Source organism: Erinaceus europaeus, chromosome 16 (assembly GCF_950295315.1).
Source record: "Erinaceus europaeus chromosome 16, mEriEur2.1, whole genome shotgun sequence".
Lineage (NCBI taxonomy): Eukaryota > Metazoa > Chordata > Mammalia > Eulipotyphla > Erinaceidae > Erinaceus > Erinaceus europaeus.
This window is the reverse complement of record NC_080177.1, coordinates 68,358,414-68,384,834: the sequence shown is the minus strand read 5'-3', so window position 1 is coordinate 68,384,834 and position 26,421 is coordinate 68,358,414. Positions and strand designations below refer to the sequence as shown.

The window sequence follows — 26,421 nt, the reverse complement described above, 5'->3', positions numbered from 1 at the left end:
AAAGGCAACAAAAGGGAATAAATACTAAAAAACAATCTTTAAAAAAAAAAAAAGATCTAGGATAGGGTCTCTGTGCTCTGGAGGAAATGCTCCACCCTGTGAGTAGAGCAGCCCCAGAGCCTCCTTCCTGCCTGCCGGCCACTGGGCCCTGACCTTGTGTACCAGGTCCTCACTGCCCTCTGCCCTCCACACCCAGTTTCCTGCCTCAGCAAAATGCGAGTGCCCTGCCCCCCTCATCCACTTGAGTTCTCCAATCTCCCACCCATGTCCTTGTCCCCACATAATGCCTTCGCCTTCTGCAGGACACTGACAACAATTGCATCACGTTTATTGACTCCTGGAGATACAAATTTCAGGTGCAGGCCTGGCAGCTTGCAAAGGCAATCCTGGCTAGGTGTCTGTATTCCTGCGACTGTTAGACTGGCACTGCAGGACTCTCTAGGCTTCCAGTTCTTCTGGACCCTTCATTCCAACCTACTGAGTTGGGGGTCTCCGCAAGCCCCAACCAGTGAAGCAAGGTGCTGGACTCTGCATGGAGCTGGCAGGCCCTCTATGTATAAGTAAGTGGTTGTAGTTTCCGATCTGCACCCCGGAGCTGCCTTGTATGATGAAAGTCTCTGTAAAAGAAATAGTGGTGGGCGGGTTACATGATCAGAAACTTAGGCAGAGCAGCAGGGCTGAGGAACAGCTTCACCTGCTCCACCTGGGGAAATACAAAGGGAGGTTTTGCTGTGAGCTCATTGGGGTCTCATGTCAGTGACTGTCAGTTTCTTCCCTTATGAAACAGGGAAAATGGGGTTGTTGATCTCCAGTAGTTTCTCTGCTTCTCTCCCCCCCCCCCAAGAGAGCCCTGCATCTATACTTTACCACAGGGAATCAGCTGGTGGGAGTACTGAACAGGGGAGAAGAAAAAGAAGTAGGGAGTGGGTACCTGGTAGCGAGTTTGTCCCAGAATTACCAGGAGGCCAGCCAGTCCTTTGTCTCCCAGTTCCCTGCAAATAACACTGAGTTCTCAGGCTCCCTGTCCTGAGGCCTGCTGCCTGGGCACACACCAGTCCTACCCCAAGTATCCCCTGGCAAGGGGCCATAGTGCACAGGAATCCTAGTCTTATCCATGCCTCACCTGATTCCTGGGGGGTCCAGGGCTTGGCACTGAAGTTTGGAAAATGTGGGGCATTTGGTTTCTGAAAGGTGGGGCTTCTGGAGTTGGGGGAGGCTGGACTGTTGAATTAAAAGGTATCCCTGGCATCTGGTTGTGCTGAGCCTGCCTTGCCAGTGACCTCACCCCCTCGGGAAGTTTTTCACATTTTTCAGGAGCAGGCCTTGGGGGTCCTGACAAGCTCAGTTTGTTCAGCATTGCAGAGAATGTGGCATCACTGCTCTGTGTGGTTCTTCCAGAATCATCTATTTCTGCCTCTCCTGGGCCTGATTCAGGGGAGGATAGTCTCTGGCTGCTGCCCCTGTGCTCAGACAGGTACTTTTTCACCTGAAAGTGGGGGTGGAGGGGAGAAGTTTATTTGGCACAGGAATGGGAAAGCCAGAATGAACCTAAGGTGACGGTCTTCCTCTTTTTCTCTTTTTAACCAGAGCACTGCTCAGTTTTGACTTTTGTTAATGCCAGGGATTGAACATGGGACCTTGGAGTCTCAAGACTTCTGCATAAACTACTGTGCTATCTCTCCAACCCAAGAAGTCTCTACCTCTACAGCTTGTTACCTGAGGACTCAGGGGCAAGGTGAGGAGGCAGGGGGTGAGATTCAGGGCTTAAAGAGTGGTCGTGGTGGGAGTGATTGGTGGGCAGAGGAGCTACGGCTGCTACCCCAGCCCAGTTTTGGGGGGGTTGTTGGTAGCACTCACTTTGGAGACAGCAACATCCATGTCCTGTAAGACCAAGTCCAGGGCTTCTTTGGTTTTGGAGCGGCATTCTGAAGCAAAGGCAGAGTGGGTATAGCAGGTTGGTGCAACTCCTTTTCCAGGGAAAAGGCCCCAGCTGCCCGGCCCAGGCCTGCCCCACTATCAGCTAGCTCACCTTGGAAGGAAGGCCTTTCTTTGGGGTTTTGACTCCAGCAGTCTTGCATTAACCCCATCAGTGCTTTCAAGCCAGGAGTCTCTGGACTGGGCTGTGGCAGTAGGTTCAGCGGGGGCCGGTTCTCCTTTTCACACACTCCATGCCGCACTAAAGTTGTCTCGGGCAGTACTGGGAGTGGAAGTGGGGCATGGGAAGAGGAGGCATTCAGAGTGTGAAGGACTCACCTGATACAACATGCAGTCCAAGGGGCCATGAAGAGGGCAGACTGAGCAGGTCAGCAGGAAGAGGAGGAGTTGGGGTTTTGGAAGTTAGAGATGCTAGAGCATCACCCTACAATCTTACCCTCAACTTCTCTTCCAGCCAGTATTGCCCACATTAGGATCCCAAAGCTGTGGGAGACACAACATTAAGATCTGCTCCATGGCTGGCAAGGTCTCTCTCCTATCTACCACCCTCTAGAAGGTCCCAGAGAAGGAGAGAAATTGGGTGTGTATGTTTGGAGTGGGGTATGTTACCTGTAGACATCACTGGCCTTGGGTTCACTCAGTTTTAAACCAGCCAAACGTTCTGGGGCCATGTAGGCTAGAGTCCCCCCTCCACTCCCAAATCCTTTCCCTGGCTGTGAGCTTCCCTGAAATGTGGACAAGCCAAAGTCTGCAACCTGTAAAAGAAAGATGGGGGAGAAAGTAAGGGTGGACAGGACCTGGAATCTTTCAGAATTGCCTCTCTTACCCCCTAGAAGGGGCAGGTCCAACCTTGCCAAAGGGGGTGTCGAAGGGGACAGAATGGTGGGGCCAGGAGGTCCCTAGGGTTGAAGGTTTGGATTCCTTCTCAGTGGTCTGGGTCAAGGTCTGAGCCTCTAGGGCTAGGTCAGCCATGGACCTTGGGAGGACCTGGTGCAGTGGTTCTGCAGAACTGACCTGGTCAGTCATGACCTCTGTCACCTGGTCTGGCAGAAGCTGAGGCTCCTGAGTGGACCTTGATACCTGAGTAGCCCTGTATCCAGAAAAAGATGCTGAAGGCATTCTGAAGGCAGGACTCCAGCAGGCCCTGTGTCCAGGGGTTGGGCTAGAGCACCCCGTGGACAAGACCTTACCCGGCAGCCCAGGAAGGGGCATAGTGGATGGAGTGCTGAACTTGTATACATGAGGTCCCTGGCATCACATATGCCAGAACACACCCCCAGTACAATATAGCTTTAAAAGGGGGGGTGGGTGGGAGTGGGCCTGGTGGTGGGACACCTGGTTAAGTGTGCACAAAGTACAAAACACTAAGATCTGGTTCGACCCTCTGGTTCCACACCTGCAGCAGGGGATGCTTCACAAGCGGGAAACAGGAGCAGGTGTCTGTCTTTCTCTCTCTCTTTCTACCTCCTCCTCCTCTCTCAATTTCTCTCCATCCTACACATTAAAATGGGAGGAAAAAATGACCACCAGGAGCAGTGGATTTGTAGAGCCAGCACTGAGCCCCAGCGATAAACCTGGAGGCAAAAGAAAAGAAAAGACTTTGACCAGATCTAAACTGTGCTGAGGCTGTGCTGACCTTGACATGCAGCTCAGAGTCCAGCAGGACGTTGGAGGGCTTGAGGTCCCTGTGCAGCAGCACCGGGTCCTGGCTGTGCAGGTAGCACATCCCCAGCACCAGCTCCTGCAGCAGGCGGCAGAGCAGCGGCCAGGGCCGGGGGCACTGGGGCTGCAGCAGCCCGGCCAAGGATCCGTTCTCCATGAATCGCGTCACCAGCGCAGGCCCCGACGTGGCCCACTCCAGCTTCTCTGTCACCCCCAGCAGGAGCAGCACGAAGTCGTTATGCAGATTTGCCATGGCCTTTACTTCCCTGGAGATCTCCTCGCTACACTCGGGGAGAGAGTCGGGTGCGCTCTGCTCTGGGGAAGAGCCCTCCCCGCCCAGTTCAGGCCCCACCCCCTCGCCCCTGCCCAGGGGTCACTCACGAATTCACGATCTTGACCGCCACGTCGAACCCCCACGTCTTGTGTTGCGCCCTGTAGACTGTGCCAAAGCCGCCTCGGCCGATGACTTCTGGGTTCTCCAGGTCCTTGACAGCCACCAGGGAGGCGGGGGCACCGCTGGGCCTGGCAGAGGGGGCCTCATCCACTAACGGGCCAAGTCACCATATCCGCACCGCCCCCGCACCCGGGGCCCCATGACCCAGCAACTCTTGAGGCTCCTGACCTTCCCCAGCTACGCGCCTCACACCCCCACTTCACCCCCGCCCCCTGCCTTGGCACTGGATGCAAAGACAGGCGCCCTGGTTGTGCCACTTCTCTCTTTCTCTCTCTCTCTCTCCCCACTCACCATAACTTGGTTTCAGTCATTGACTGTAGCTGCTCAAAGTTTTAAGTCCACAAGGATGGATTGGGGGGCTTGGGTTGGGGGAATGGGGGTGGTGGGAAAAGGCTCAATCTCTGAACCAAGGGACAGATTCCGCTTCCCGGGTCACTCTGGTTCGAATGACTAAACTTCCTTCTCTTAAGGCTGGGGCGCCTCTATAGTCACGCCCCGGGGGCGGGGGCTGGATGAGGGTGCCCAGACGAATAAGGAAGCCAATGTTATTCTTTCTTTCATGAGCATTTCCTTGAGCACCTGCTTCATACCTTGGCTAGGTTAGGTGCAGCTGGGAAGTACGGTGCTACAGAAGAAATCTTCACTTTCCAGGAACCCACAGCCTATCCATTCCTGCCAGGCCAGCGGAGACTCTTCCTTCTCCCCAGAGATTCAAAGTTTCTGCTCCAGACTTGCAGTTGAAGAAATCTTAGGGTCCTAGCCAGGGCTCTGCGCTCCCCCAGCCGACCCAATGCCAGGTCAAACACTTCCCTGGAGATCACTCTGTGTAGGGCACATCTATTTAATCCTAACACTAACCTCACACCACCCCTTAAGGGAAGGAACTTCTTCACATGCTTCTTTGTGAATGAGGAAAGAGAAGCTGGTAGTTTAAGCACGCTACCCAAGCCAATGTGGGCCACACCTCTGCCTGGTTTAGACACATCACATTCTTCTTCTTCTTCTTCTTCTTCTTCTTCTTCTTCTTCTTCTTCTTCTTCTTCTTCTTCTTCTTCTTCTTCTTTTCAAATTATCTTCATTTATTTATTGGATAGGGACAGCCAGAAGTCGAGAGGAAGGGGGAGACAGGGAGAGAGACAGAGAGACACCAGCAGCCCTACTTTACCACTTGCAAAGCTTTCTCCCTGCAGGTGGGAGCCAGGAGCTCGAACCCTGGTCCTTGAGCATTGAACATGTGAGCTCAACCAGGTGCACCACCACCCGGCCCCTCCATCACATTTTTCTGTTGACACACAGGCTTCAAGACTATTCCTGGTGTCTGGGGGAGGTGTGAGGTCTCCCACACTTGTATGAAATGTCCTGGTGTATGCTCCTGCCCAGTTCTCAAGAGCTGCTCTTACAAGCAAACCCTGACATCAGGAGAGACTTGCTTGCTGGCAAGACTTGGCTCCCTCCCTGGTCCACACTGTGGTCAGACTCTCCCTGTTTTCCCTCCCCACTCCTACATACAAGTTCCCTGGTCAATTTATATTCTCTACATGCTTGTCCTTTGGACACATGGACCTTTGAGAACTCAGGAGCTTGGGGGGAAGGGAGAATGCAAAGATTGAGGGTAGACAAAGGTGACCATATTTTACCTGCCATGGCCTGCCTGTGGCTAGAAATTGTAGCAACTAGATACAGCTAACCCCAGGTTCTCAGTTCTTTGTGGGAGTCCTCAGTCTGAGAACCACGTGCCGCTTCTGTTTTGTTTGTTTTTCACGCTTAGCTCAGGCTTAGGGTGATGCTGGGGACTGAACCTGGGACCTGAGAGCTTCAGGGATGGAAGCCTTTTGCACAACCATTATGCTTATTGTGCCAGCTCTTAGTAGTAGGTCTTCACCTGGTTTGCACTTTTCATTCTGTCCAGTGGTCCGTGGACTCTGCTGGTTGGAGTAAAAGTGACTGGCAGCTCACACGCAGGAACTCCCAGACCCACTGCATGCATTTCAGCAGTCAGTCCTTGCCATTTTGGAGTTGCTTAAGGACTTCTTAGACTGTTGCCTCTTTAAAAATCTCAATGGCAGGTACCCAGTAAATATTGGTTGAGCAAGCACAGTTGTGAGAATGACTCCCCCCCAGTTGCTAATTGCCCCTCTGGAGTTGCAGACACAGCTGGTGGACTCTGTCTGAGGTAGAAGTCCTTATAGATATGTGATGGCTCTTGCAGAATCTGATGGCAAGGAAGAAGTGGAGCAGAAAAGGTTAGAGTCAGGGGCTGAGGAAATGTACTTGTAGAGCTAGAGAAGAAGTAGTGCACCGGCCTTGCATGCCCGAGGCCCCAGAAGTCTCAGGCTCAGTTCCTGGAACCACCATCTGCGAGAACAGAGCAGTGTTCTGGTCTCTCTTTCTCTCGTGAAGATAACAAACAATTATTAAAAAAATAGTTTAGAGCCACGAGCTAAGAACCATCATAAACAAAGGTCAGTCTTTCCCCTCTCTTGAGGGCAGCATCATGAGCTTGATGCCTGGGGCTCCACCTGAAGGGACCAGTGAGTAAATAATTAGAAAGGCCTTAAGAAGGCCTCTTATGGCTGATATTCTTTCCATCAAAACAATACCCTGAGAATCAGGGGCAGGTCCCTATGAAGCATAGAGGATATGAGTGCTGTCTGGCTGCAACATCTGTCACACCGTTGATCTCCAGGGTTGTTTTGGCTGATCTGGCTGGCTAAGCAGGTGTCCCCTTTCCACCACGCCATTTTTTAAAAATAATTTATTTATTTATTTATTCATGAGAAAGACAGGAGGAGAGAAAGAACCAGACATCACTCTGGTACATGTACTGCTGGGGATTGAACTCAGGACCTCATGGTTAAGAATCCAATGCTCTATCCACTGAGCCACCTCCCAGACCATAGCAGGTGTCCCCTTTCTCCTTCATCACTCCAAGTGCATTCTTGAATAGCGATGGACTGATCTTCAGTCAGGAGTATATGAATAGCTACACTCCTCTGCTAGACCTTCCAAACAAGCTCTTCGAAGCACAGAGCTAGGGATCATGTCTGAACCTGTACTACTTTTTGACTTTGTAAATATTAATTTTTATGGGAGTCAGGTGGTAGCGCAGCTGGTTAAGCGCAGGTGGACCCGAGTTAAGGATCCCAGTTCCAGCCCCTGACTCCCCACCTGCAGGGGAGTTGCTTCACAGGTGGTGAAGCAGGTCTGCAGGTGTCTATCTTTCTCTCCCCAAGATTACATCCCAAGATTACATCCCCAAGATTACATCCCAAGATTACAAGTACCAGAGTGGCTTCTCTTTCTTTTTCTCATGTGGAACTCTCATACGTGATAAATAAAATAATTTAAAAAAATATTCCAATTATAGACTAAATACTATTTATATTTTTATTTATTCATTTCATTAGAGACAAAGAGTACCACTCTGTCATATGCAGTGTTGGGGCTCAAACCTTGGGCATATTCTCCACCACTGAGTTGCCTTCCAGACACTGGACCAAATGGCAGTAGTTGGCATGAGGGAAAAAATTTACTCATTTTTCCTCAATGCTTAAATAGGACTAGAGAAAAATAATGAACAAGGAACAAGAGTTTAGTATTACAAATGCCCTGGTGGGCTTAGGGAAAAATAGAAGATCAAGGAGTGAAAAAAATACATAACCAGGGGTAGATAGCCTACTGGCTATGCAAACAGACTGTCATGCTGGTTCAGTTCCCAAACCAGAACTGATCAGTGCTCTGGTAAAAAAAAAAAAAAGAAAGAAAGAAAGAAAAAGAAAAAAGAAAGAAGGAAAGAAATAATTCTGAGGACCTAGTGGGAATTCTACTGTTATATGGAAAACTGAAAAATCTTATGCATTTACAAACTACTGTATTTACTGCCTAATGTAAAACATTAATTCCCCAATAAAGAAATTAAAAAATAAAAAATGCATAACCATTAAAGTGGAAATGACAACACTTGATTAAACAGCAGAGAGAAGTGCTTACCAGAAGCTGGAGCTAGCTGAAGAAATGATGCAGAATGCGACAAAGAGAGACAAGCAGAAAAATTAAGAAAGAACAAGGAATTTAACAATTGTCAAATCAGTTTCTCTTTCTTTTTAAATTTTTATCTATTCCCTTTTTGTTGCCCTTGTTTTACTGCTGTAGTTATTATTGTTGTTGTTATTGATGTCATCATTGTTAGAAAGGACAGAGAGAAATGGAAAGAGGAGGGGAAGACAGAGAGGGGCAGAGAAAGACAGACACCTGCAGACCTGCTTCACCTATTGTGAAGCGACTCCCCTGCAGGTGGGGAGCCGGGGGCTCGAACTGGGATCCTTAAGCCGGTCCTTGTGCTTTGTGCTACCTGCACTTAACCCACTGCGCTACCACCCGACTCCCAACAATTGTCAAATCAGATACCCATGAGCAGGGAAGAGAGAAAAATTAGGGTCAAGGTACTATTCAAGGAGAAAAGTGATAAATAATTTTCAAGAACTGATGTAAAACAGAAATATAGGAAGCATGGTTTATGTCAAGCAGGGTAAATATAGTGAAACTCATATCAAGATAAATTTCAGTGTAACTATGTTAACAGTGAAAATGAAACTCAAAGAGGGGCTTGAGAGACAGCATAATAGCTATGCAAGAGACTTTCATACTTGAGGGAGGCTCCAAGGTCCCAGGTTCAATCCCCAGTACCACTATAAGCTAAGGCCAAGCAGTGCTAGGGATTGAACCTGGGACCTTGAACCCAGGTCTTTGAGCATGATAATGCGTGCTCCATCAGGTGCACCACTGCCCAGCCCTGAAGTTCTGTTCTTTCTCTCTGTATCTTCCTCTGTATCAGCCTCTCTCTCATTTAAAATAAAATATATTTTTTTAAAAAAGAATCTCATTGAGTAGAGAGAAAACAGATGATCCACAAAGAAATACAACTAAATCTTTAAAACCACAGTGGAAACCAGAGACATTAGGATGATTCAAAGTGTTATGGGGGGGGGGAGATCTGAGAATATAAAATTGTATAACTAGCAAAACGACTTTTTTCAAGAACTGAACTTCAGGGCTGGGCAGTGGTGCACCTGATGAAGCACACATTATCATGCTCAAGGACCTGGGTTCAAGTCCCAGGTCCCCACTTGCAGGGAGGAAGCTTCACAAGCACTGAAGCAATGCTGCAGGTGTTTCTCTTGCACTCTATCTACTTCTTTCTTTGTTTCTCTCTCTCTCTCTCTCTCTTTTTTTCTTTATTGGGGAATTAATGTTTTACATTCAACAGTAAATACAATAGTTTGTACTTGCATGATTTTTTTTTTTTTTACCAGAGCACTGATCAGCTCTGGTTTATGGGTGATACGAGGGATTGAATGTGGGACTTTGGAGCCTCAGGCTTGATAGTCTGTTTGCATAGTCATTATGCTGTCTGCCCCCGCCCCCTTTCAAATGCTCTCTGTTCTATCAAAAAGAAAACAAACAAACAAACAAAAACAGTGGCCACCAGGAGCAGTAGGTTCATCATGTAGGCAGAGTTCTATCAATAATCCTGGTGGCAATAAAATAAATAAGAAACATGAACTGAATGTGCTCTGGTTTAAAGTAAATAAAAGGTAGAAAGGAAGAAGAAATTTGCTGGGGCTGAGTGGGGGCACACCTGGTTGAGCACACACATTACAGCGCAGATTTCTTTTTCTCTCCCCCCTTTCTTTTCTTTAAACCAGAGCACTGCTCAGGTCTGGTTTCTAGTGATGCTGCGATAACAGAGCCGCAGGTATGAAAACTGTTTTAACAGTTTATGCTGTCTTCTCAGTTGTCTTTTTTGCTTTCCTTAAATTTTGTTCTTAGTCATTTAATGATAGTTTATAAGATTATACAGATACAGGGGTATAGTTTCATACAGCACTCACTACCAGAATTCTGTCCCCTCCCCCCATAACCACAACAACTCCCAATAACCACCATCTTAGAGACAATGTGATAATTTTTTTGCAAGTTTTTGTGTTTCAATGATCTATATTCCACAAATGAGCAAAAACTCTAAATAAGTTTCTAATGAATGTACGTCAGGAGAATACAGAATACTCATCTCGACTGAACATATGGAATGCAAGAAGTGATGGAAGTTTCCCATTAAATTCAGCCACAAAACCAATTATCCTCATATTTGACCCATAGAAACGGAACAGTTGGCTCACTGATTTGAAAGAGGATGTGGTGACTGCGGAAGGGAGCACAGCTGTAGACTGCAGAGTAAAGCTTGCAGCTCCAGTGCTCTAAATGCCAGAGTGATGCTCTGGTTTCCTCCCCCTCCCCTCCCCTCCCTCCCCTCCCCTCCCTCCCCTCCCCCTCCCTCCCCCTCCCCTCCCCCTCCCCTCCCTCCCCTCCCTCCCCTCTCCCTCCCCCTCCCCTCCCCCTCCCCTCCCCCTCCCCTCCCTCCCCTCCCCTCCCCTCTCCCTCCCCCTCCCCTCCTTCCCCTCCCCTCTCCCTCCCCCTCCCCTCCCCTCTCCCTCTCCCTCCCCTCCCTCCCCCCCTGGGAGGGGGTGGGAAAGTTCTGTCTGTCTGTCCACTCACAAGGTTGGTTTCCTTGGCAACCAGTCCCCATCCTTCCATCACCTAAGGGCTTTTTAAAAGTCACTTCATTAATATAATTTTTTAAAAAACACCTTTTGCTCTTATCACAGGAAATTCGAACAGTTCTAGGAACTCTATGCCTAGCATAGGATCAAAGAACAACCCATATTATTTGTTAGAAATCACAGCATCACAGCTCCCTCTCTAAGTGGGACATTTTCCACCCAACTCTTCTCTGTTGAAACCCAGGAGATTTCTTTGTGACTTTTTTTTTTATATGAGTTACTTTTTTATTATTTATTTTTATTATTGGATAGAGATACAGAAATTGAGAGGGGAGGGGGAGATAGAGATGGAAAGAGAGAGAGATACCTGCAGCCCTACTTCACCACTCATGAAGCTTTCCCCCTACAAGTGGGGACCAGGGGTTTGAACCTGGATCCTTGAACACTGTAATGTGTGCACTTAAGCAGGTACACCACTGCCTGCTTTGTGACTTTTCCAAGTGGAGTACTGCCTGGCCTCCAGAGAAGCAGTTCATGGAACATAATTCTGCCTTTTCCTACTCCACGGAGGGTTTGCATTTTAGCAGCTGGGAGCAAAAATAAGGGTTCTGATGAGCAAAACTTGACAAGAGGCCTAACAGGGTTGTGGTGATTCACTGTGGAAGTCTAGCTGTCTCACAGTTGATGGTGAAGATAATGAGGTGTGATGTGTACATCAAAGTGCTATCTATCACAGCCAAGAAGATATGGAAGCAACAAGAGTGCCCCAAGACAAAGAAGCTGTGGAGGCATGTGTGTGTGTGTGTGTGTGTGTGTGTGTGTGTGTGTGTGTGTGTGTGTGTACAGCAAAATACTACTTAGATATAAAGACAAGGACTTGTCTTTTGTCACACAATGGAGTTAGAGGGGATCATGCTGAGCAAAATAATTCAGAAAGAAGACGAAGATCAGAAAGTGTATAAAGAAGCAAAGCAAGAGAATAGACAAAGTCAAATGTAAACAAGACCTAGGGGACCATGAGACAGTTTGCCTTGCAAAGCATACACTGTACCATGCCTGAGGACCCATGTTCAAGCCCCCTGACTACCATATTGAGTACCATACAAAGGGAAAAGCATGGGTCCTCAGGCATGGTACAGTGTATGCTTTGCAAGGCAAACTGTCTCATGGTCCCCTAGGTCTTGTTTACATTTGACTTTGTCTATTCTCTTGCTTTGCTTCTTTATACACTTTCTGATCTTCGTCTTCTTTCTGAATTATTTTGCTCAGCATGATCCCCTCTAACTCCATTGTGTGACAAAAGACAAGTCCTTGTCTTTATATCTAAGTAGTATTTTGCTGTACACACACACACACACACACACACACACACACACACACACACACACACACACATGCCTCCACAGCTTCTTTGTCTTGGGGCACTCTTGTTGCTTCCATATCTTCTTGGCTGTGATAGATAGCACTTTGATGTACACATCACACCTCATTATCTTCACCATCAACTGTGAGACAGCTAGACTTCCACAGTGAATCACCACAACCCTGTTAGGCCTCTTGTCAAGTTTTGCTCATCAGAACCCTTATTTTTGCTCCCAGCTGCTAAAATGCAAACCCTCCGTGGAGTAGGAAAAGGCAGAATTATGTTCCATGAACTGCTTCTCTGGAGGCCAGGCAGTACTCCACTTGGAAAAGTCACAAAGCAGGCAGTGGTGTACCTGCTTAAGTGCACACATTACAGTGTTCAAGGATCCAGGTTCAAACCCCTGGTCCCCACTTGTAGGGGGAAAGCTTCATGAGTGGTGAAGTAGGGCTGCAGGTATCTCTCTCTCTTTCCATCTCTATCTCCCCCTCCCCTCTCAATTTCTGTATCTCTATCCAATAATAAAAATAAATAATAAAAAAGTAACTCATATAAAAAAAAAGTCACAAAGAAATCTCCTGGGTTTCAACAGAGAAGAGTTGGGTGGAAAATGTCCCACTTAGAGAGGGAGCTGTGATGCTGTGATTTCTAACAAATAATATGGGTTGTTCTTTGATCCTATGCTAGGCATAGAGTTCCTAGAACTGTTCGAATTTCCTGTGATAAGAGCAAAAGGTGTTTTTTAAAAAATTATATTAATGAAGTGACTTTTAAAAAGCCCTTAGGTGATGGAAGGATGGGGACTGGTTGCCAAGGAAACCAACCTTGTGAGTGGACAGACAGACAGAACTTTCCCACCCCAACCTAGAGGAGGAGAGAGAGGTTGGAGGTTGACTCATCATGACACATGGCCAGTGGGTACATCAGTCATGGAAGCCTTCCACCCTAAGGAAGCCTCCAGCAAGCTAGGAAAGCACGGGTTCCGGGGAACCTTCTGGGCTGGTGAACAGGTGATATCTGGAGAGTGACAGGTAGAAACTGCACCTTCCCACATACTTTGCCCATGTCTCTTCTGTCTAGTTGGTCCTGCGTCATATCCTGGGCTAGCAAACTGTAACATAGGAAGTAAAGTGTTTCTCTTCTGTGAGCTGCCCTAGCAAATAACTTAAACCCAAAGAGGGATTGTTGGAATCTCTGATCTATAGCTGGTTAGTCAGAAGTACCAGTGACAACCTGGGTGTGGGTAGGAGACGCCTTGTGGGGCTGAGTCCTTAACCTGTATGATTCATTGCTCGCTCCACAAACAGTGTCAGGATGGAGTTGAACTGTGTTGCCCCTGAATTGCCTGGTGCTGTGGATTCCCATGCCATGCTGGGACTTGGGTCTAGAGTGTTAGGATCCCATCCACTGTGACCCGTTTCTCTCTTCCCTCGAGGTTCTTTCCTTTTACCTTTATGAATTTTTATTACCACCAGGGTTATTACTGAGGCTCAATACCTGCTCCTGGAGGCTCACCCTCCCTCCCTCCCTCCCTCCTTTCCTTCCTTCCTTCCTTCCTTCCTTCCTTCCTTCCTTCCTTCCTCCCTTCCTCTCTCTTTCTCTTTCTGTTTTCTTTCTTTTATTTGATAGGACAGAGAGAAATTGAAAGGGAAGAGGGGAGTCAGAAAGGGGGGGAGAGGGAGAGAGAGACTGTAGTCCTGCTTTACTATTCATGAGGCATTGTTCCTGCAGGTGGGGATTGGGGGGCTTGAACCCCAGATCTTGTACATGGTAATGTGTGTGCTCTCCTGGGTGTACCACTGCTTAGCTCCCTTGGGGTTCTTTTTTGAGGGGAACCCTTTCCACTACTGGGGCATGCTCTCTCATCTCCCCTCCCCTCCCCTTCCCTCCCCTCCCCTCCCCTCCCCTCCCCTCCCCTCCCCTCCCCTCTCCTCTCCTCTCCCCTCCCCTCCTCTCCTCTCCTCTCCCCTCCCCTCCCTCACCTTCTCTTCCCTTCCCTTCCCTTCTTTTCCTTTCCTTCTTCCTCCCTCCCTCCTTCCCTCCTCTTTCTTTTTTTTAAAATTTTATTTATTCCCTTTTGTTGCTCTTGTTGTTTTATTGTTGCAGTTATTATTGTTGTTGTTATTGATGTCGTCGTTGTTGGATAAGACAGAGAGAAATGGAGAGGGGAGGGGACAACAGAGAGGGGGAGAAAAAGACACCTGCAGACCTGCTTCACCACCTGTGAAGCGATTCCCCCACAGGTGGGGAGCCCGGGGCTCGAACCTGGGATCCTTATGTCGATTTTGGCGCTTTGCTCTTCCTTCCTTCCTCCCTCCCTCCCTTTCTTTCTTCCTTTCTTTCTTTCTTTCTTTCTTTCTTTCTTTCTTTCTTTCTTTCTTTCTTTCTTTCTTTCTTTCTTTCTCCTTTAGCTTTCCAAAGAATCTGAGAGGCCCTTTATCTTGTTTTCCTTGGCAGTGCTTTCACAAAGAACCCCACCATCTATAAGACTAACTACACCCAGCAAAATGGAATCAGTCCTAGACTGGCATCCCACTGGCAGAGCCTAACCTGCGTGTCTGCACCCTTAATTAAGGGAGGCAGGGCAGGGCCTTTTCTTTTTCTTCTCACTTAGCTAGCTGGGGCCACAAGTGTCCGTATGCACACAGCAACCACGAGGGATCTCCCGTTAGTACGGAGCCCTGCTCTCTGCTCGTGGTGCCTAGGTAGTATGGAAGATCCACTGATGAATTCCGTGTCTCCCCATTGGGAGAGTCTCTGTTCTCTCTCCTCCTGGTGCATCTGGCCGATACTACCAGTGACTGCCTTAGCTACAGGCTTTACCTTTTCATTTGGAACAGGAAGTTGAGTTTGTTTATTTCAGTGAAAGAGAGATACAGAGAAATAGAGAGAAACCAGAGCACTGTTTACCTCTGTCTTCTGGTGGTATTAGGGATTGACCCTGGAACCTCAGAGTTTCAGGCCTGAAAAATAGTATAATTGTAGAGTTTAATGGCCCAAGTCAGGCTACCTGAGACAGATTTCTGAACTCAGCCAGTTACTAGCTGTTCGGAACATTTGGTAAGTTCTGCCACCTCTCTGAACTCTAGTCAACTGTAATACCTGTTGGCTTGGGCTGCTGTGAGGAACATAACACACTTCCCAGGCACATGTACTGTGCTTAATAAGTGTGTAAGGATCCCGGTTCAAGCCCCTGGCTCCCCACCTGCAGGGGGGTCGCTTCATTAGCGGTGAAGCAGGTCTGCAGGTGTCTATCTTTCTCTCCCCCTCTCTGTCTTCCCCTCCTCTCTCCATTTCTCTCTGTCCTATCCAACAACGATGACATCAATAACTACAACAAGGATAAAAAATTTAAAAAATACATAAACAAATAAATAAGTCTTAAGAGATTTCATAATAATTATGCAGAAAAAGATTGACTCCTGAGGCTACCAGGTCCTGGGTTCAAACCTCAATATCACCATAAGCCAGAGCTGAGCAGTGCTCTGGTAAATCATCATCATCATCACTGAGGGGCACACATTACCATGTACTGGCCAATAGCCTCCTCCTGGTGCCACTGTCCCCTGCTCACTGTTTTCTTGTTCATCCTCTCTCACATCCCATTCTTCTCTTCTGTCAAGAAAGGAATCCAAGGGACTAGGTGGTGGCACATTTGTAGAGCACCCTGTTACCAAGTAGGAAGATCCTAGATGAAACCCTTGGTCCTGACCTGCATGGAGGAAGCTCCACTAGCAGCGGAGCAGTGCTGCAGGTGCCTCTTCCTCTCTCTCAGTCCTCCCTCTCTATTTTTCTATTTGTCTCTACCTGAAAAGAAAGGGGAGCGGGCTGTGACACAGCCAGCTGAGTGCACACATTACCATGTGCAAGGACCCAGGTTTGAGCCCCTGCACCCCACCTATGGGGAGAAGCGTCAAGTGCAGTGATGCAGGTCAGTTTCTTTCTCTGTCCTATCAAATAAAAAAATAGAAAGAGAAATAAAAATGAAAGAAAAAAATGGCTGCCCGGAGTGGTGGACTCATAGCGCCAGCATCAGGCCCCAACGATAACCCTTGGAGAATTTAAGTTCAATTAAATTAAGCAGTTCTTATAGGGTACACTAGCAGAGATATGGCCAAGAAGCAGCTCCAATCAAGATGGGGGGGGGTGACAGATGGACTAAGGTCATGTGTGTAAAGCACCAGAGCAGCCACCTGAGATTCAAATCCACCTTGGGGTCCACAGCAAGACCGTCTGTGCCTCTTTGAACACCTCTGTGTTCAAGAAAACAACACAAGTGCTGGTTCTGTTGAGAAGTTACAGGTGGAGGATTGAAGTCCTCTCTCCTCTAGCCTACAGGGAAGAACCCAAAGGGTTTCCTCCAAGCTCCCCAGGGACATTAATTAGTCCGGAAGAGGAGAGAGCTTCATACCTGAGGAGTGAGTCAGTGACGAGGCCTGGAAGGAAAGGAGAGAGGGGCACCTGGAGGTTGACCAGGAGGAGGAATAGCTAGCTGGTTCATAGTCCAAATAAACTGTTAACTGGAAATGGGTCCTCAGAAATGACACAGCGCTCATGGTATTGATGCTCCGTTCTGCTGGGACTGTAGGAGTCTAGTCTCTGCTTTTCCCTTCAGTTGACAGACATGCTTGAGTGTGGCCAGGGGAGAGGGGCATAGGTGCTGTGAGGTAACCTTCACCAATGGAGGACAGGAGCCAAGCCTCCAGTGCTTCATCTTCCTGTCCTCCACAGGTCACATCCAAGGTGTCCTCCATAGTTCCTTAGAGAGGCTCTGGCTGCATTAAGCTGGGCAGTGTGCTCATTAGACACCTTTTATTGGCACTTTCTATTTCCCTGACTCATATTTTCTGCTCCCTCCCACCTGTTCCCTGGGACCCCCTCAGGAAGTCTCCCTTTCTGGTAGGAGGCTCTGTTTTCTGGGAACACAATCCAGGCGCTCAGCCCTGCTTCCTCTTCATTGTTTCTCCTGTGAATGGTTTTGTGATTAGGGTCCCTTCCCATCTGGGCAGAAGAGTGGGGAGGAGGAGGCAGGAGAAGGGAACAGAAACAACTCTGTTGACTTCTTTGGGTACTTTGGGTCTGATTACTATTAGCTCTATTTTATGGATGAAGAAACTGAGGAGGCTGTGAGAGGTTAAATAACCAGCCCAAGGCCACACTTTCTGACCCCTGGGTTTATACCCATATCTGTATCCTTTGAGTTACTTCCTTATACAGCTGATAAGATTTAGCAACAAGGTTTTAAGTTAAATATGATTATTGCTTTTTGTAATTGAGAAAAACTTTCTTTCTTTCTTTCTTTCTTTTTTTTTTTTTTTTTTTTTTTTTGCTACTGGGGATTTTTTGCTCCTACACAGTTTTTTTTTTTAATTTCTTTATTGGGGAATTAATGTTTTACATTCAACAGTAAATACAATAGTTTGTACATGCATAACATTTCCCAGTTTCCCATATAACAATACAACCCCCACCAGGTCCTCTGTCATCCTTCTTGGACCTGTATTCTCCCAGAGTCTTCTACTTTGGTGCGATATGCCAATTCCAGTTCAGGTTCTACTTGTGTTTTCTTTTCTGATCTTGTTTTTCAACTTCTGCCTGAGAGTGAGATCATCCCATATTCATCCTTCTGCTTCTGACTTATTTCACTTAACATGAATTTTTCAGCTCCTACACAGTTCTATTGCTCCCAGTGGACTATTTTTCTTTGAGTATCATAGAGAGACATCAAAGCACTGCTCCACATCTCATGAAGTTTCAACTTGCTCCCACGTGATGGCTGGGGGCTTGAACCTAGTTCCTTGCACCTGGAAAAGTGGGCTCTCTGCTGGAGAAGCCAACCTCCAGCCCTAAACTTAGAGACTTAAAAACATTTATTTAAAGAAAATATTTATTTATTTATGTTGGAGACAGACAGAGGTTGAGAGGGAAGGAGGAGATAGGAGAGAGACAGAGACACCTGCAGCCCTGCTTCACCACTTACGAAGCTTCCGCTCCACAGGTTAGCCCTTGTGTATGATAACATACCTGTTCTACCAGGTGTGCCACAGCCTGCCCCCCCAATTTATTTTAAGTTATTTCTTATTTTTTTATTTAAAAATTATTTCAGGGGTCAGGTGGTAGTGCAGCGGGTTAAGTGCACATGGTGCGAAGCTTAAGGACCAGCATAAGGATCCCGGTTTGAGCCCCCAGCTCCCTACCTGCAGGAGGGTCTCTTCACAAGCGGTGAAGCAGGCCTGCAAGTGTCTTTCTTTCTCTCTCACCCCCCTCTGTCTTCCCCTTCTCTCTACATTTCTCTCTATCTTATCCAGCAACAACAATAGCAACAACAACAAAAAGGAAACACAATGGGACAGATAACCTCCAGGAGCAGCGGATTCATAGTGCAGGAACGGAGCCCGCAATAACCCTGGAGGAAAGAAAAAATGATTTTACATGAGAGTGAAAGACAGAGCCAGAGTGCACTACTCTGGTACATGTGGTGCTAGGACTGGATGGACCCTGGAACTTCAGGCAAGTATGTCCTGCACTCTACCACACGAGCCATTTCCCTGACTCAAACATTACTGAATAAATATGTCAGCAGCTTTATTGAATTGGGGTTAGCTTTCTGTAAACTGCACACATTTCTTTATTCTTTCTTTCTTTCTTTCTTTCTTTCTTTTTAAGATTTTATTTTATTAATGAGAAAGATAGGAGGAGAGAAACAACCAGACATGATGCTGGCACATGTGCTGCCGGGGACTGAACTCTGGACCTCATGCTTGAGAGGTCAATGACTTATTTACTGTGCTGCCTCCCAGACCACCACACATTTCTTTCTTAATTAAAATTCATTTAATTAAATTATGTGAGGGAGAGAATTAGAGCATCACCCTGGCATATGTCATGATGGGAATTAAATTTGGGACATCATGCTTGAGGGTCTAGCATCTTATCCATTACAATTCATCCTGGGTCACTATTTTTTTTTCTTCATTTAATTATTTTATGAGAGAGGGAGAGAGAAAGAGTGAGAGAGAGACACACACACAGAGAGACACAGAGAGAAAGAGACTAAAGTACTGTTGTGCCCTGCTGAGCTGCTCCCTGACTGCAAACTACTCTTATTTAAGGTAGACCATAAATTTAATGTTTGGTTTTGGTTTTGGTGGGCTTGAACGCAGGTCCTTGCACATGGTAATGTGTACACTCAACTGGTGCACCACCGCCCAGCCCCTACAATAGAGCTCAGCAATAGTGAACACCTGTCACACTACAGCGGTTCCTGTGCCTTTGTCAATCCTTTTGTCCTTCTATGTTATTCCCCCTTTCCTGGCAACCACTAACCTGTTGGGTTGCTGGAAAAGTCATGACGTATTTTTCTCTGTGTTTTTTTTTTTTAATTTCTTTACTGGAGGATTAATGGCTTACAGTTTTTCTTTTTTTAAATATTTTTTAAAATATTTATTTATTTCATTTTGTTGCCCTTGTTTATTGTTGTTGTTGATGATGTCGTCATTGTTGGATAGGACAGAGAGAAATGGAGAGAGGAGGGGAAGACAGAGAGGGGGAGAGAAAGACAGACACCTGCAGACCTGCTTCACCGCCTGTGAAGCGACTCCCCTGCAGGTGGGAAGCTGGGGGCTTGAACCAGGATCCTTACGCTGGTCCTTCCACTTGGTGCCACCTGCACTTAACCTGCTGCGCTACCGCCCGACTGCAGGTTTACAGTTTTTCTTTCTTTTTTTTTTTTATTTAATTTTATTTATTTCCCTTTTTGTTGCCCTTGTTGTCTTTTTTATTGTTGTTGTAGTAATTGTTGTTGTTATTGATGTCATTGTTAGGACAGAGAGAAATGGAAAGAGGCGGGGAAGACAGAGAGGGGGAGAGAAAGACAGACACCTGCAGACCTGCTTCACCGCCTGTGAAGCGACTCCCCTGCAGGTGGGGAGCCGGGGGCTTGAACCAGGATCCTTACGCCGGTCCTTGCGCCGGTCCTTACGCCACGTGCGCTTAACCCACTGCGCTACCGCCCGACTCCCTACAGTTTTTCTTTTCTTTTTTTTTTTTTAAATACTTTATTTATGAGAAAGATAGGAGGAGAAAGAACCAGATATCACTCTGGTACATGTGCTGCCGGGAATCGAACCCAGGACCCTATGCCCGAGAGTCCAAAGCTTCACCACTGCGCCACCTCCCGGACCACACTCCCTACAGTTTTTCTATGCAAGACCGTACCATGACTTTTCCAGCAAATCAGTACTTTCTGTTACCTTATATTGATTTGCATTTTCTTTCTTTTTTATTATTGATTTAATAATGATCGACAAGATAGTAGGATAAGAGGAGTACAATTCCACACAGTTCCCACCACCAGAGTTCTGTATCCTACCTCCTCCATAGTAAGCTTTCCTATTTATTATTATTATTATTATTATTATTATTAATTATTACCTCCAGGGTTATCAGTGGGGCGTGGTACCTACAATATAAATCCACTGCTCCTGGTGGCCTTTTTGTTTCCTTCCTGTTTTATTGGCTAGGACAGAGAGAAATTGAGAAAGGAAGAAAGGATAGCAAGGGGAGAGAAAGATAGACACCTGCAGACCTGTTTCATTACTTATAAAGTGATCCCCCTGCAGCCGGGGAAAGCTTTCCTATTCTTTACCCCTTGGGGAGTATGGACCCAGGGTCATTATGGGGTGCAGAAGGTGAAGGTTTTGGCTTCTGTAATTGCTTTTCTGCTGGACATGGGTGTTGACAGGTTGATCCATACCCCCAGCCTGTTTCTATCTTTCCCTAGTGGGGTAGGGCTCTGGGGAGGTGGTGCTTCTAGACACATTGGTGGGGTCATCTGCCCAGGGAAGTCAGGTTGGCATCATGTAACTTGGTAGCTGAAATACATTTTCTCTTTTATATAAAAAGGAGTCAGGGATATAGCTCAGTGGTAGAGCAAAGGCTTCACATGTCCAAGGCCCTGGGTTCAATACTTGGCGTAATCAAGATATTAATCAAGTAATTAAATAAACCCAAATAGAATTACATAGTATATATTTCTTTCTTGTATGACCTTTCACTCAGTCTGATTATTTTGAGATCTACCCAAATTGTTGTATGAATCCAAGTTCACTCCTTTTCGTTGCTGAAAAGTATCCTGATGTGTCATAATTTCTTCATCCAATCACCTGTCTATGGACAATAGCATCTGACTATTATAATTAAAGCCCCTAGAGCTATTTATGTACAAGTCTCTCTATGGGCATATGTTTTTAATTCTTGAGTAAACAGGAGTGATGATGGCTCAGTCAGATGACTGGAATGTGTTTTACGTTTTGAAGAAGCTGCCACATATTTTTCTAGAATGGTTGTATCATTTTATATCTTCATCAGCAATATATGACACTGCCAGTTCTACATCCTTTCTAATACCTGGTATGTTCAGTTTGTTTGTTTGTTTGTTTATCTATTTATTTATTTATTTATTTAATAAGAGAGAGATCAGAACATTGGTCAGCTCTGGCTTATGGTAGTGTTAGGGACTGAACCTGGGACCTTGGAGCCTCAGGCATGAAAGCTGCCTGCATAGCCATTATGCTATTACCCCAGTGCTGTTCAGGTGACTGAGGCCCGGTGCGCCAGACCTCCATGTGCTCTCTGTCCAGTGCCTTGAGCCAGGCACCTCACACCTCCTCCTCTTTGCTGCAGGCAGACCTGACTGACAACACTGTCCTAGGACCCTGGCCCAGTAGCAGCTCCTACAGGTTGCCAGCATGCCAGGTCCCACCCTCCCCACCTGGCAGCCCTCACTCACCCTCCTATAGGGGCCCCAAAGATGTCGCCTTCATCCACATAGACATCCTTGAGCCACTGTCCTTGCTGGCCTTGCCATAGTTCTCACAAGTCTTACAGTTTCCTTGCTTATGTTTTTTTGTTCATTTGTTTTTAACTAACATCATGTGTATCCAATCTCTAGATCCTACATAGGTGTGAAATAATCTACTTGTCTTTAATCGCTTACCTTATTTTGTTAAGCATAATCACCTCCACTTCCATCCATTTTGTCCCTAAGGACACACTGTCACCTTTTTGATTACAGAATAATATTCCATGGAATATATGTCCCATAATTTCTCTAGCCAGTCATCTGTTGATAGGCCTGTAGGCTGATTCCACTCTCTGGCTATTGTGAATAATGAAGCTATGTTTAGGTTTAACATGGATATTCTGTGGCCTGTTTAGGTTTAACATGGATATTCTGCTCTCACAGTAGTGAGAGCATTGGAATCTCAAGTATAAGGTCCTGAGCTCAATCCCTGGCAGCACTTATGCTAGAGTAATGCTCTGATTCTCTCTCTCATAAATAAATAAATATTAAAAAATAATAAGCTATTTTCTTAAGTGTTACATTATTTACTGTTTGCCTAATGACTTACCCTCTTTTCTTTTCTTGTACTTACCTACCATTCATAGATCTTTTTTTTTTTTTCCTCCAGGGTTAACACTGAAGCTCGGTGCCTGCACTACAAATCTACCTGCCTCACTATTTGTGAAGCAACCTCCTGGTCCTTGCACTTAGCGCCATGTGGCTTAACGCACTAAGCTACTGCCCCCGCTCCCCATTCATAGATCTTTTTAGATGAAGAGTCTGTTCAAATGTTTTGTTCCATATATTTTATTAATTAAAATATTTTTATTTATTTTGAATAGAAACAGAAATTGAGAGTGAAGGGAGAAATACAGAGGGAGAGAGATACCTGCAACACTTTTTCACTGCTTGGACACTGTAATGTGTATGCTCAGCCATGTGTGCCACTGCCCAGAACCCCTGGTCCATATATTACTGGGTTGTTATTTATTTATTTATTTATTTATTTATTTTTACTAGAGTACTGCTCAGCTCTGGTTTACAGTGGGACAGGGGATGAACCTGAGACCTCAGAGCCTCAGGTATGAATGTCATTTGCATAATCAATTTGTTATCTCCCCAGCCCTTTAATTATTTTCTTTTGCATAACCGTTATACCATCTCCTTAGCCTCATTTATTTGTTTTCTTTTTTTTTTTTTACTTTTTTAAAAATAATTTTTATTTATTCCCCTTTTGTTGCTCTTGTTTTGTTGTTGTAGTTATTATTGTTGTTGTTATTGGATAGGACAGAAAGAAATGGAGAGAGGAGGAGAAGACAGGGGGAGAGAAAGATAGACACCTGCAGACCTGATTCACCGCCTGTGAAGCGACTCCCCTGCAGGTGGGGAGCCGGGGGCTCGAACCGGGATCCTTTTGCCGGTCCATGTGCTTTGCGCCACCTGCGCTTAACCCGCTGCGCTACCGCCCGACTCCCAGATACATACTTTTTAAAAGATTTATTTATGGGTGGGGGCTAGCCAGCATGCTGGAGATGCAGAGACTCCCATGGCTGAGTCTCTGAAGCCCTAGATTCAGTCCCCAGCACCATGAGCCACAGCTGAGCAGTGCTTGGGAAAGAGAGAGAGAGAAAGAACCAAAGCATCACTCTGGCGCACATGTGGCGCCAGGAATAGAGTTCAGGACTGTATTCTCAAGAATCCAGTGTTTTTTTTTTTTTTTCTTTCTTTAAGCGGGATCTTGATTTATTGTCACTGATTAAGGGACTCCTCTGAGGCTCTCAGGAGTGCAGAGCCCGCCACTTGTCCAGGGGACCGCGGCTGGGGATGGATTTGACTCCACAGCTGTCTGGGAGGAGGCGCTTTTCAGCCGCCATGTCTTTAAACTCGTCTGCGTTAAACGTGAAGCCCCACTTCTTGGACTGGGGATCTTCTGGCGTCCAGGGAACTTGAACTTGTCCCTGCGCAGGGCCTCGATCATATGCTCTTTGTTCGGCAGCTCGGTGCAGATGGACATGATGATCTGGCCACAGTGCCCTGGGGCTTCCCAAAAGCACCTCGCATCCCTGTCTGGAGCCTAAGACTAGGGACAGCAGGAGGTCGGGCATAAAATGAACACCGAGCAGGAAGGGCTGTCTCCAGGGCCCCTTAGGGCAGCCTGTACAAGCAACAGGCTGCACACTACCCAGGAGGCTGCACACCGGGTGCCATGGGGAGGAGGCCAGCACGGTCGGCTCCATTGGCTGCAGTTATTTGTTTTCTTTCTTTCTTTTTTTTTTTTCCTCCTCCAGGCTTATTGCTGGGCTCGGTGCCTGCACCACGAATCCACCGCTCCTGGAGGCCATTTTTTCCCCCCTTTTGTTGCCCTTGTTGTAGCTTCGTTGTGGCTATTATTATTGCCCTTGTTGACGCAATTCGTTGTTGTTGGATAGGACAGAGAGAAATGGAGAGAGGAGGGGAAGACAGAGAAGGGGAGAGAAAGATAGACACCTGCAGACCTGCTTCACCGCCTGTGAAGCGACTCTCCTGCAGGTGGGGAGCCGGGGGCTCGAACCGGGATCTTTACACCGGTCCCTGCGCTTTGCACCACATGCGCTTAACCCACTGCGCCACTGCGCCACCGCCCGACCCCCAGTTATTTGTTTTCTTACGTTGAGTTTTGAACTTCCTTTTTTATATTCTGGAGGTCAATACTTAATATTTTTCTTTAAAAATTTTTTTAAATTATCTTTATTTATTTATTAGATAGAAACAGCCAGAAATCAAGTGGGAAGGGGAAGATAGAGAGGGAGAGAGACAGACACCTGCAGCCTTGCTTTACCACTAGCAAAGCATTTCCCCTGCAGGTGGGGACGGGGGGGTGGGGGTGGGGGTGGGGGTGGGCTCTCAAGCCTCGGTCCTTGCCCATTGTAACAAATGTGTTCAACCAGGTGTGCCACCACCCGGCCCTCTTCATATTTTTCTATCAGTGGCTTGTCTTTCATTTTCTTTCTTTTAAAAATATTTTATTTATTTATTTTTGGTAGAGACACATAGAAATTGAGATGGGGAGATAGAAAGGAAGGGAGAAAGATACCTGTAGCACTGTTTCACCACTGGTGAGGTGGTGAGGTTTCCTCCCTTGCAGGTAGGGACAAGGGATTTGAACCCAGGTCCTTGTGCATTATAATATGTGTGCTCTACCAAGTGGGCCACCACCCAACCCTGTCTTTTCATTTTTTTTTTTTAATATTTATTTTATTTACTTATTCCCTTTTGTTGCCCTTGTTGTTTTATTGTTGTAGCTATTATTGTTGTTGTCGTTGTTGGACAGGACAGAGAGAAATGGAGAGAGGAGGGGAAGACAGAGAGGAGGAGAGAAAGATAGACACCTGCAGACCTGCTTCACCGCCTGTGAAGTGACTCCCCTGCAAGTGGGGAGCCGGGGTTCGAACCGGGATCCTTACGCTGGTCCTTGTGCTTTGCGCCACCTGCGCTTAACCCGCTGTGCTACAGCCTGACTCCCCCCTGTCTTTTCATTTTTCTCAGCAGTGTCTTTCAAGGAATAAATATTTTATTCACTAATACCACTGAAATGAATTAGCTTGAGTTCCTAGGGTCTGTGTGTGCCAGTTCAAATTTCAGAGGTAGTGAATAGAAAGGCTTACTTTTGATTGCTTGTTCACTCTACACTCTGTTTCCTATATTAAAGGTCCATATAGAAGAGGAGTGGTTAGATCAACATCTTTTCCCCCCTCGATGAGGAATGAACATTCGTCTCTTTTCATACACAAATCTTCAAAATCTCTGTCCAGCATAATCCTACTCTCTTGGACAAAATCATAAGTATGTTCACTGTCTCTTAAGAGAAGCTACCCAAGCCTTGAGTAGTGACTTTTTCAGAGGTCTTAAGACATGAGCACTTGTAGTCTGGGAGGTGGTGCAGTGGTTAAGACATTGAACTATCAAGCATGAGATCCCAAGTTCAATCCCGGCAGCACATGTACCAGAGTGATGTCTGGTTCTTTCTCTCGCCTATCTTTCTCATGAGTAAATAAATAAAATATTTTTTAATTGTCTTTATTTTATTTATTAGACAGAGACAGCCAGAAATCTAGAGGGAAGGGGGTGATAGAGAGGGAGATACCTGCAACATTGCTTCATCACTCACAAAGCTTTTCTTCTGCAGGTGGGGAGTGGGGGCTTGAACTCGGGTCCTTCTGTACTGTCACATGTGCGCTCAACCAGTTGCACCACCACCCAGTCCCATAAATAAAATCTTAAAAAAAAAAAAAAAAAAAGACATGAGCCCTTTTTTAGAGAATAACCTCAAGGGGGCCAGGTGATGGCATACCTGGTTAAGCACTCACATTACAGTGCGCAAAAGCCCACGTTCAAGTCCCTGGTCCCTGTTTATAATCAGGGTATCTAATGCCTTGAAACTGTAGGGGGAAAGCTTCATGAGAGGTGAAGTAGGACACCAGATGTCTCTCTGTCTCTCTCCCTTTCTATCTACCCTGCCCCCTCAACTTCTCTCTGTCTCTAATAAATAAAAAGATTTTAAAAAAATGAGATGAACCTCAGGCATTAATTGTTTCATTTTCTTTTTTTTCTTTTTCTTTTTCTT

The 26,421-nt window shown here is 46.4% G+C and overlaps 1 protein-coding gene, 1 long non-coding RNA gene and 1 pseudogene across 6 annotated transcripts; 1 reads left to right on the top strand and 2 right to left on the bottom strand.

Moving 5' to 3' along the window:
- Positions 1-311: 311 nt before the first annotated feature.
- RIPK3 (receptor interacting serine/threonine kinase 3) lies at positions 312-4,578 on the bottom strand. Of its 3 annotated transcripts, XM_016194022.2 has the most exons (10): positions 4,343-4,576; positions 3,979-4,119; positions 3,572-3,878; positions 2,545-2,690; positions 2,372-2,418; positions 2,030-2,197; positions 1,858-1,925; positions 1,124-1,486; positions 932-992; positions 312-617 (listed from the first exon to the last, which is right to left on the bottom strand). In XM_016194022.2, exons 1-10 carry the CDS (start codon positions 4,360-4,362, stop codon positions 475-477), a joined length of 1,464 nt encoding a protein of 487 aa, XP_016049508.1. In that variant the 5' UTR covers positions 4,363-4,576; the 3' UTR covers positions 312-474. The 3 variants fall into 3 exon arrangements, with proteins under 3 accessions (XP_016049508.1, XP_060031264.1, XP_060031265.1); XM_060175281.1 differs by lacking the exon at positions 932-992 and having other exon boundaries at positions 4,343-4,578; XM_060175282.1 differs by lacking the exons at positions 932-992; positions 1,124-1,486 and having other exon boundaries at positions 4,343-4,578.
- Positions 422-26,421, top strand: LOC132533474 (uncharacterized). 3 transcript variants are annotated; one of them, XR_009545371.1, is made up of 5 exons: positions 422-560; positions 1,315-1,474; positions 1,622-1,735; positions 18,283-18,488; positions 25,507-26,421. It is a non-coding gene; the product is annotated as an uncharacterized LOC132533474 (long non-coding RNA). The 3 variants fall into 3 exon arrangements; XR_009545369.1 differs by having other exon boundaries at positions 1,588-1,735; XR_009545370.1 differs by lacking the exon at positions 1,315-1,474.
- On the bottom strand, positions 23,946-24,064 carry LOC132533626 (small nucleolar RNA SNORA70; annotated as a pseudogene).

Coding starts and splice junctions, on each gene's coding strand:
- RIPK3 (XM_016194022.2), bottom strand. CDS start 4,362: ATGACTGAAACCAAGTTATG. Junction 4,120..4,342: donor ATGACTGAAACCAAGTTATG/GTGAGTGGGGAG, acceptor CCCCTCTGCCAG/GCCCAGCGGTGCCCCCGCCT. Junction 618..931: donor TGGGACAAACTCGCTACCAG/GTACCCACTCCC, acceptor TTTCTTTTACAG/AGACTTTCATCATACAAGGC.